The sequence below is a fragment of the Plectropomus leopardus genome, unplaced genomic scaffold (assembly GCF_008729295.1).
Source record: "Plectropomus leopardus isolate mb unplaced genomic scaffold, YSFRI_Pleo_2.0 unplaced_scaffold4444, whole genome shotgun sequence".
Lineage (NCBI taxonomy): Eukaryota > Metazoa > Chordata > Actinopteri > Perciformes > Serranidae > Plectropomus > Plectropomus leopardus.
This window is the reverse complement of record NW_024648717.1, coordinates 767-12,054: the sequence shown is the minus strand read 5'-3', so window position 1 is coordinate 12,054 and position 11,288 is coordinate 767. Positions and strand designations below refer to the sequence as shown.

General features: G+C 40.8%; 1 protein-coding gene across 1 annotated transcript; it reads left to right on the top strand.

Annotated features, from left to right (window-relative positions):
- The first annotated feature begins 1,878 nt into the window (after nucleotides 1-1,878).
- LOC121939291 (breast cancer anti-estrogen resistance protein 1-like) lies at nucleotides 1,879-10,666 on the top strand. The gene is made up of 5 exons (XM_042482353.1): nucleotides 1,879-1,970; nucleotides 3,211-3,594; nucleotides 3,799-4,677; nucleotides 6,804-6,890; nucleotides 8,302-10,666. The coding sequence occupies exons 1-5, from the start codon at nucleotides 1,893-1,895 to the stop codon at nucleotides 8,842-8,844; spliced, it is 1,971 nt and encodes a 656-aa protein (XP_042338287.1). The 5' UTR covers nucleotides 1,879-1,892; the 3' UTR covers nucleotides 8,845-10,666.
- The last annotated feature ends 622 nt before the right edge of the window (nucleotides 10,667-11,288 follow it).

Sequence of the window (11,288 nt, the reverse complement as noted above, 5' to 3'; positions counted from 1 at the left end):
TGTGTGTGTGTGTGTGTGTGTGTGTGTGTGTGTGTGTGTGTGTGTGTGTGTGTGTGTGTGCAATTGAGGGTGTGTTTTATAGTTTCTGTGTGTGTAATCATGCCTGCAGACATTTTTCTTGACAGTTTTGTATTTCAGATTAGTTATTGTAATAGAATAAATGAATAAACTCTTTGTGGATGCTTGATTACATTCTGTGGCATCTAAATGAAGCTCGGGTGGATTTAAAGCATCTTTAAACTAGCTTTTTTTCTGGATCTCTCAATTGCCAAGTCCAACTGAGAGTGGAGCAAAACTATACCAGATCAGACTTTTAGTGGAGGGTCATCATGTTAGACTTCTCCTTTTAACCAATGTCTACTTCCATTGGCTTTTTCATTTGCCAAAAGAATATAATGTGTGTGTCCTGTTAAAGCCTTTCAGCCAGAAACTGTTGATAAGCACCATTTCATATTTTCAAGAGCTTCAAATCATCAACAACTGGAGGAAATCAAGAGAGCAGATTATGAACAGTGCACACACAAAATCAGGATTTTACATTTATGTATTATTATTTACATTTATTTATGTACCGATCTCTTTGCGTCATTCAGTAGTTTTGTGATGAACAAACTTCCAGAGTGCAGCAGGGTTTACCTGTTTTCATGCCATTGTCCCTGCAGAAACTGCAGTGTAGAGATGTCCTGAGAAATCAGCTGCTTCTGATCCGTTGTGATGAGTAATGTTGTACACTTACTGTGAATGTATAAGAGGCATCTGCAAAACACTAAATTCATTTTCCTCAAAAAAGGTCAAAAAGATTTTAAAGGAATACTTCACTTCAAAGTGATCATTTGTACTTCAGTTACCCACCATGTGTTACCTTCAATTTGTGAAGGAACCTTTTTCTTTGCTTTTATTTTCCCTTCATGCCTCTACAGTAAATGGAAATCCAAAAATGGCAACCATTCTCCATCAAATTGAAGTAAACAGGGACCAAGTTTAACAACAGCAAATCTATTTTAAAACATCTGTATATAAACTCTCAAACAACTCATGCAGTATGACCCAAGTCTTATTTATTCATTAATAAAAGTTCGTTTTTTCTCTTTTCTTAGTCTATTTTATACCTTACGGACAACCACAAGTTGCAGTCAGTAAGAAGAATTGTAGTAATTCCTCAGCGCCTCCTGTCTCTTCTGAAACCTTCGTATTCGCCTATTTCATCCTTTGAGCTGCAAGGTGGATGTTGTAGTCGGAAGGCCAGCGAGAGGGCCATTGGTGACATCTGAAAAATAATAAAAACAGACAAAGTAACGGGGTGTTCCCAATTGTCTGCATGCTACACTGGATGATACACTGAACTGCATGGAATATAAACATAAACAAATGTGCCAAAGTCCACGGCTCAAGTGTTGCTTCTTCTTCTTTGTGTGCATTGGCGCATTGAAAACCAACTACGTACATACCGCCACCCACTGTATCACATACACATGTGTACTCAAGCACAGAACAACGTTACTGACGTTAAAGCTGACCGGAGGAGAAGAGGGGAGGGGGAAGCAATCATGCCTGGGCACAGAACAAAACAATCTCCCTAATGTGAAAACACCCTAAATGGTATTAAAATTTCTTGAATGTAACTTGATGAATTCTGCAGAAACAGACAAGCTCATAAGACCTCTTAGGAAATATGAGTGTAGTGTAAGAAACAGGCCTACCCCATGTATGCTGTATTCTCTCTGCACGACATATTATATCAGTGCACTGACAGATGTGTGTGTGTGTGTGTGTGTGTGTGTGTGTGCGAGAGAGAGAGTCATGTATATGTATGTGAGTGTGTGTGTCTGTAGTAGGATGCATGTAATTCATATCTGTTTTTTTCCTGTGTTTAGGTGTATGACACTCCTCCCATGGTGGTGAAGGGACCCTCTAGTGGTCAAGATATATATGACACCCCAGCAAGCACAGACAAGAACACACAGCAGACGGTGAGGCTTTGTGTAGGGCTTTGGTTCAAAGTGCTTGATACTAAGGCTGGGTATTGTTTAGATACCAGTACTAATACTGATACCCTTAAAGTGATACCAGTGCCAGTATGGCACCTTATTTCATCCTTTTTTTTTCTTTAGTCATTTGATACCTATCATGTGAACAGAAGCATTCAGCTTTGTGAAATGCCACTCTACTTTCTAACATTTTGGTGGTATCTGCATGCTGAACTGCCAACTCTGTCAAGTATACTGCGCTAGACTTCACCACACCACAGACTGTATGGGAGTGATACTCAACTTCCGGCCCATGAGCTAAGTCTGGCCCCCGATAGGGTGCTGGGTGGCCCCCCAACCAAATTCACAATGAAAATAAAGTGATTCTCACTGGAAATTGTTTTTGTACTTTTACTCTACATAAAGTGCCAGAGTGCATAAAACAGCATCAAAACAGAGCTTGTTTATAAAAGAAAAAAAGTGCCAGTGGAGCATCCCTGCAAAGCCCAGCAGAGGTCCTAGTTAAACTCCTAATGTAGTAAAATCCTAGAGATTTCGTAAGATCCTAAAAATGTCCTGAAATCCGTGAAAAGGCCTCAAATCCCAGAAATTACCTAAAATCCTCTTTAGTGGTTTAAGTCAGGGATTTATCAATTGATTAGCAATACATTTTAATTATTAATTAATTAATACATCAATACCAAAATCCATAACTACAACTCATAATGCAAAATTCTGAACATATGAAGTGGAGTAATGGGGCTCAACTTCGGCTATCAGGGACAATAAGCTTACATTCAAACTTAGAATTTAAAAACCTTGCAGCAGCGCCCATTAAAATAGAAAGGTTGATAGCCCATTTTGACTTATTCATTAATCTAGTCTCATAATTTGAAATTTGCTACACACACACATCACAAGATCATATGTCTTTATAAATAAAAGGTTTATTAAACTACTTAGTACACAGCAAAACTACCCCTAAAAGACTACAAATAAATTAGGGATAAATGATGAAACAGTGAATACAGCCAAGTCACAAAGTGATTAAAATGACTAACTGAACAACAAACTAATAAATGAAGCAACTGGATGAAAACCAGTGAGGAACCGAATTCTGGACTTGATCACTGAAATAGTGCAAGATCATCAAGCAGATGTCATGTTACAAAGAGTGACATCAATCAGGAGTGAAGGTTCCTTTAATATTTTTCTTACTTTTTCTCTCCTCCTCTCTCTTCAGGTGTATGACTTCCCCCCATCTGTCAGTAAAGATGTCCCTGATGCTCCGCCAATCAGAGAGGAGACCTACGACGTGCCCCCCCACTTTGCCAAACTCAAGCCAGTCCCTGTCCCTCCTGGCCAGTACCTGCACAACAACCTCAACGACGACGACGAGCCTCCGATTCCAGAGGACGTGTACGACGTCCCACCCCCCATCCTGACTGACAAGCATTACCATGGAGATAGGGGCGGAGTCAGCCAGGCCCCCCAGGAGATCTATGACATCCCCGCCAGCCTACGGACCGGAGGTCACCCTACCCAGGATGTCTACGATTTCCCTCGGGAACGAGAGGAGAAAGGAGGAGAGCGGGGCGACCACTATGTCTACGATGTCCCGCCACAGGTGGGAGAGTTAAAGGGGCAGTCCCACATTTTAGGAAAGGCATTTGTTTGTTTCTAAACAAAGTGTTCGGAGGCTACAGCTATCAGTTTCTTTGTTGTGTTCGGTTAACTTGCTTGCAAACTGCTCACTAAGATCATCTTACTTGCATCCTGCCATCATCCAGACAATCTGTACATTATTTCAGTGGTGATTCATGTTTTCCAGGTTGTGCGTGATGCCCAGTCCACCAGTGAGGAGCTCACTTTGTCCTTCAAGCGTCTCTCTGCGTCGAGCACAGGAAGCACACGGAGCAACCACTCTGCTTCATCCTTAGACATGGTCCCTGTACGCGACACCTCTTCCTCCTCACTTCCTGCCCCTGGCCCCATTCCAGGGAAACCTCTCATGTTGGACCTGGAGCAGGCCATGGAGCGTCTGTCCCGTCTCCAGCAAGCGGTTGAGTCCAGTGTTTCCCTCATGATGTCCTTCATCACAGGTAACTGGAGAAGCCCTGCTCACCTGGAAGGGAACCTCCCAGCCATTCATCAAGCTGCTGACCGGGTGCGCTCCACTGTTCGAGACTTCCTGGAATTTGCCCGAGGTGCTGTGGCAAACTCCGCCCAGGCCACGGACCGCTCCCTGCAGACCAAGCTGGGTCGTCAGGTGGGGAAGATGGAGGAGGTCTTCCAGAGTTTGATTCGACACAGTCAGAGCTTAGATGCCATTTCCTGGTCACACACTGTGCTCACAGCACCACCACCAGGAGGGGATGACTTAGATCGACTGATCATGACAGCGCGAGGCATCCCTGACGATGCCAAGCAGCTCGCCTCCTTTCTTCACGGTAACGCCTCGCTACTCTTCAAACGGACCAACAGGCATCAGCAGCAGCTGCCACTTCCTCCAATCCCAGGGGAGATCAGCGGTCACATGACGGGATCAGGAAGTGGGAGCTATCAGGGAGGGGAGAAGGTGAACATTCAGTCGCGGCCCCTCCCCTCTCCGCCAAAGTTTACAGCTGCAGAGGAAGAGGAAGGTGTGGACAGGCCGTATGAGACCACAGAGGAAGGCTGGATGGAGGACTACGACTACGTACATTTACAGGTACACACAGAGACACACACGCACATGCACAACCTTTTTTTTATTGTTGATGTTTCTGAGTTTACCATTGGAGGTTCCTTGTCACTTCTCAGTTCATTGATCATACAAAAGTACACTCACATCACATTTTAAATCAGTTGTTGCAACTGATTTTAGCGCTGCTGTGTTAGTGCTTATGTGATTCTGAGGAAGCTTCACACACACTGTCCCTGAGCCGCCCCTCAGACTTCACACAGTTTTCATTGTTGAGGAAAATTGTAAAACATTTTGTGCCAGTGTTTGTTTTTTAAAAAAATGTTTTTCATTATGGAAAAAGTAATCAACAGGGTTTTTTTCATCATTTTTTTGTTCACAAAATGAACACTGCCTGCTTGAACTACGTCTTCATACTCTCTGCTCATTCAGCAGTCATGAATCGCTCCATTTTATTCCTGGTATGTACTTGCTACTGCATCTGAAAGTACTTTATGTTGGGGTTTTTTTTTCGCCCCCTATTTTCTAAATATTTGCATTTATTTATTTAACAGGTACAAGCCAATGCTATGCACATTATAAGTTATATAGTTTTTATACATTTTTGCCTTTACATTTTGCTTTTTTGCATTTATATTTTTTGCCCCCAGCCCCCAAATGCAATAATAATAATAATATATTTATATTATTATATTATTATATTATTATATGAAAAGGAAATATCTTCAATGAAAAATAATATTGATGCCAAGCCATCTTGTCAGGTTCGTATGTCGTTTTACTTTTCGTGTTGCTGGATATGAATGACGGATCAGCCATCTGACACCATTCAGTATGATTATAAATTGGAGCTCAGTATTTGTGTCATTACAAATCAAAGAACTTGAGTTAAAATTGGTGAATTCAGCTGCATGCGTGCGAGCGTGACGCTGTAGTTATGGGGGCCACCCTCATTCTCACGGTCACTTACATACACACCTTTCAGTCATGATGAATGACTGCATGTGCTCGTGAAAAGTCAGCACCTTCTTCACCTAACAAGCGTGTGTGTGTGTGTGTCTGTGTGTGTGTGTGTGTGTGTGTGTAAGGGCTGGGTGATAAAATTTGTTTCAACAATTGATTCAAATTTTTGGTTCACGACGATTTTTTAAAATACAAATCTTGATTTCTTCTCCGCCCCTCCCTTTGGGCTGAAGGCATTTTTTACCTGACAGAAGGAGCTACTTTACTTTTGACTACATATATAGAGGTAGTAGGTCATTCTGATAGATATTCCTTACCTGTCAGAATGGGCTCCTGTACATTTAATTACATTTATAGAATTAGTAGGTGATTCTGATCTATTTCCACCTGACATAATGGCCTACTCTATTTTTACTACATTTATAGAGGTAGTGGGTCATTCTGATAGATATTTCCTATCTGACAAAATGATCTACTCAACTTTTATCTACATTTTTAGGGGTAGTTGGTCACTTTGAAAGGTATTTCATACCTGACAGAATTACCTACTGTTCCTTTAACCACATTTAAGTGGTCATTCATTCTCATAGATATTTCCTACCTGACTGAATGACCTACGCCACTTTTAGCTACATTTGCAGAGGTAGTAGGTCATTCTGATAGGTATTCCTTTCCTGTCAGAATTAGGTTAGGTTAGAGTTAGGGTTAGGAATTCATAGTTCTAAATGTCAAAAAAGTCATAGTGTAGCATTTTGAAGACGTTTTAGTGTAGATTTCAGTCCAAAAAGTCACATTTAAAATGTTGAAGAATGGCTTACATTAGTAGGGTTGGGGTTTGGGGGTCAGGGCCAAGGGTTAGGGTTAGGAATTTGGGCTCCTGTACTTTTACTACATTTATAGAGGTAGTAGGTCATTCTGATAGGTATTCCTTACCTTTCAAAATGGGCTTCTGTACTTTTAACTGCATTTGTATGTCAGGAAGGCTGTGCAGGAATCGTGTATGTGCAGAGATATTGTAAGATTGATCAAAGTTATTGCAGTTGCTCTGTTACCACTAGAGGGAGTCAGAGGTTTGATATTACTTGTGATCCTCCTGCTGATCCACAAACCAAGAGATTTATGTATTAAATACATCATGTAAGTGTGTACACGTAGTGTAACAGCTGTGTGTCTGTGTGTTGATGTGTCAGGGAAAGGAAGAGTTTGAAAAGAACCAAAGACAGCTGCTGGAGAAAGGCAACATCATCCGACACAAGACACAACTGGAACAGCAACAGGTACCTGTTTGTGTGCATGCCTGGTGTCAATCCATCACCTTCACTTTATTTGTCCTATAATTATGTTTGTGTGAGAAAGTGAACATAGATGGTGAACATAGCAAAAAATGAGTTGTCATTTAGGCCATAATTAAAATGTTTTTATCATTTTCACATTGCTGGTCAGTGGGGTTACCAGTATAGAGTATAGAGCACCACCATACCAGTATAGAGCACGATCAAGAGACAGGGCTACCCCTCTCTGTGTTTCTCTCTCTCAAACTCAGACCAAACTCTGATCAAACAGCAAAACTGGGAAGTGCATATTGAATATAATCTTAGATAATGTTTAGGGGTTTTCTATTTCACGCCTCAAATGATTACAGAAATATGTTTTTAGCTTACTGTTTAACTTTAATACAAGATTGTTTGCTACCAACCAGCTGCCATTGGTTTCAAATGGACAAGTCGCAAAAATATAAATAGAGTCCGCACACTAGATAATGCTCCCATGAACATTTATTACCTCCATTTGTTTGACATGTCAGGCCCAAGCCCTGCTTCAGACATGAAAAAGTGCAGAGATACACCACATAAGTACCCGTATGGACAGGTCACCTGATAGGTCATGTGAGTCTTAACTCCGAAGATGCCTACAAATAAACATGTGGCACACTATGTAAATAAGTTATTCAATGCAATACACAAGTTTCATGAGTCAAAATAAAATGAAAATATTACATAACTGTAGAAAAAGTACAAATAATGCTAACAATCATAATAATGAAAGAAATACTGATTTATCTTTAGGATTTCTTTCATTATTTTGAGTGTTAGCATTATTCATACTTTCTCTAGTTTGTGTAATATTTCTGTTTTATTTTGTCTCATTACAAAAAACTAGGAGGTGCTGATCAAATAGAAACTAAGATGTTTTTTGTAGGCATCTTTGGATTTTAGACTCAGGTGACCTGTCAGGTGACCTGTCAGGTGACCTGTCCATACAGGTCCTCATGGTGTCCCTCAGTACTTTTCCATGTCTGAAGCAGGACTTGGGCCCGAAACACATGTGGAGGTAATAAATGTTCATTTAAGAATTATCTAGTGTGCGGACTCTATTTGTATTTTTGCATCTATTTTCGTAACATCCAGCACCTAGTTTTTAATTGCTTTTGGATGTGCGCGCTGCTAGAACCTTTTTCAAACAGACAAGTTAGCATTGTGTCACCTAGTAGCAGGTAGTTTTAGGTTTTCTACTGCTTGAGTAAAAGTGTCCTTTTACTCTGTTTTTTCTGCTCATGTTGCACCAGTCTCAAAAGCATTTGTTTCTTTCTACTGCAGAGACAGCCTGGTTTTATAAAAAGACCATCTTTCCTGCAGTGAAATATTACTTTAAGTATCTACTGTCTCCCAACTCTTCCTTATCTTCCAGATTAAACAGTTTGAGCGGTTGGAGCAGGAAGTCAGCCGGCCAATAAACAACGACATGACGGGCTGGGTCCCATCCCCACACCACCCTCTGGCCAACCAGCAGCCCCAGAACGGCTCTGGAGGGCCCTCTTCCAAGCTATGCCACGGCGACCGGCATCTCCTCCTCTTCTACCAGGAGCAATGCGAGCAGAACGTCACCACAGTGACCAATGCCATCGACGCCTTCTTCACCGCTGTCAACTCAAACCAACCACCCAAGATCTTCGTTGCGCACAGCAAGTTCGTAATCCTCAGCGCGCACAAGCTGGTGTTCATCGGTGACACGCTGTCACGCCAGGCCAAGTCTCCTGATGTGAGGGCCCGGGTGGCCCAGAGCAGCAACACCCTCTGCGAAAAACTCAAAGACATTGTGATCAGCACGAAGACAGCGGCACTCCAGTATCCTTCCCCCGGAGCAGCCAGAGAGATGACTGAGAGGGTGAGGGAGTTGGCGGGATGCACGCAGCAGTTCAGGATGGTGCTGGGACAGCTGCTGGTAATGTAGGTGGGGTCAAGGGGGGAGGAGGAAACGACGACCCAGGAGACGTCCCAGGAACATGTGGCAGTGAATCCTCCCTGTAACAAGGGATGGAAAACCCTGCATGCCCCTGCAGCACAGGGGAGGACCTGGAGCCCCATGGAGCACAGAGTGCTGCAGGAAACCCTGTACACCCTTCTTCCATTGTGAGGTTGGAGACCCCACATCCATCCTCCGCTTCCTCCCTACCTCACCTTCCACTGGGACCATTCTTCCCTTATCCCTCCTTCCTCTGCGTGCTTTTTATTCTACACAAACTCAAAGGAACATTTTATCCTCAGTGGGCTGGGCCAATGGTTGTAAAATAATCATTGTAAATATTTAAGTTACCTATTTAGTCAGAAAAGCATAAAGAAAAAAAAAGACTAAAGGACTACCAGTATATAAATATAAATATATGGTTCTTTTTTTTTTTTTGAAGAAAGAAAAGATGAAAAGGTAAGTGTAGTTTTTAGACAATATCAATAATTGTTATTATTATTGCTATACTGTATAATTCTGGCTCTGATTCTTGATCCTTGTATCATTATTGTTATGGATGTGTAAATTCCAGATATGTACACTGTAAAATCTGACAAGTTGATCTTACTTAAAAATATCTACGAAACCAACCTTACCAAAAGGTAAGGAAATACAACTATTCTTTTGTTATGTTTGCTTTATATGTATTTGAAATGTTGTAGCATTTACTTCATTTCTTGAAGTCAACTTAAAAATGACAAGTGAAATTAATTTTTCCTTTTTAACTTAAAACCAAGTTTGTCTGACTTAAGTGAACAGTTGTGTTTACTCGGTAATATTTGGGAAACTGATTGCATTTGGATTATTTGTATTTTAACAAAATGTTTTCCTGGGTATCTTCAGACAAGACCAGTGATTGCACCAAATAAACAAAATTATACAATCAAAACAAATCCACTTAAAAACCTCATTTAAAAAACGAAACAGAAATATTCTGACTAAATTTTTGTCTTTGACTTTATTTAAGATTTCAACAGGACTCCATGTGATGCAGTTTTATCACAAATATCAATACTTGCATGATATATGAAACTGTTCAGTTAAGTGTGACTAACTTGTTTTGTTTTTTTAACTAAAGTGATAACACTTACAAAGAACAAGTTAACTCACTCGTCATTTTTTTTGTTCCAACAACTTAACAAAATTGGGTAAATACAACTTAAATTTAAGTCAACTTAACAATCATGTATGAAAATACATAAATTCAGAGTAATGGTTCTGTTTACTCATAACTATCCTAGATTCCTGGATTTATAAAAGTAAGATCAGCTGGTGAGTTCACAGTGTATGACTGTATGTTGTAGTCCATCTATGCTCTTCTCCATCCCTGACAAAGGCACACTTTCCAAAAAGCACTGGAGCACACCCCCTGTTTAAACTTCACCTGATGACAAACGGACAGCTCTACATGTCGCTTGTTGCCTGCGTGTTGGAGCACTATGTTACACAGCAGGACCCCCCCCCTTGAAAATGAGATGGTTCCTGTCAAGAGGGTTTATCCCAATGAATTAAGTTGTACAACGGCAGCGTGGCTCAATAATCCACACTGATCTTAATCCATCAGAGCAGGCAACACTGCTGCCAAGAGCTGTCCACAGAGCTGTACAGTTCAATCCTGCAGTGATTAAAGATGTTTCAGTGCCATCTCAGATGCTTTTTTGGAAATCTATATGTAGGTTGTTTTGTAAGAGGCATGTATAACAGAAAAGGAGTGTAAAAGGTTCAAAACTAGAAATGAAATTAAACCTGCTCTTCTTCTTTTCTCTGACACAGTGATACAGTGTTTTCTTTGAAATATTTTAATATCATGGTGTAATATAAATGACCTGAAGTCGCTGTGTTGGCCAAGGGTGTCCAACTTTTTCAATGGGGGCCAGATTATTTAATGTGAAAATACTTGGGGGGCAGCTGCTGCTCGCATCAAATAGGTAATTAAAAAAGCAATAATAATTAAACAATGAAAACGAAAGCACTTTCAGCTTTAACTGAAAGTGTATTTAACTTTTCACGGCTCCTGAAAACAGCGGTCCTCAATGTCATCTTCATGTTTCTTGTTGCCATGTCTGCTACATAGCAGGAAATCTCTGCTGTCAATGTTTAGTTTGCTTTTCTACTGTCTTTTAATGAAAACACATCAGTTCCTATTTGATGCATATCTACAAACAATGTGATAGTCCTGCCATTCTGAGGTGAAGGGAAAGTGATCATGCTTCATAAACCAATATTGTCTATTCGACTTTAAAAGCCGGACTTTGGACATGCTGGGTTATGGCCATTTACGCAGGCATCTTTGTATGTCTTTAATTTCCCAACCAATGCCAAATAATATCCCAAAATACCTGTCCTCACAGTGTGAAAGGACTGTTTTTGGTTAGTTCAACATTAAATAT

Excerpts from the sequence above, each read along its gene's own strand:
- LOC121939291 (XM_042482353.1), top strand. The coding sequence starts at position 1,893 with ATGGTGGTGAAGGGACCCTCTAGTGGTCAAGATATATATGACACCCCA. Across the intron at positions 3,595-3,798 it reads TCTACGATGTCCCGCCACAG|GTTGTGCGTGATGCCCAGTC; the intron begins GTGGGAGAGTTA and ends CATGTTTTCCAG. Across the intron at positions 4,678-6,803 it reads ACGACTACGTACATTTACAG|GGAAAGGAAGAGTTTGAAAA; the intron begins GTACACACAGAG and ends TTGATGTGTCAG.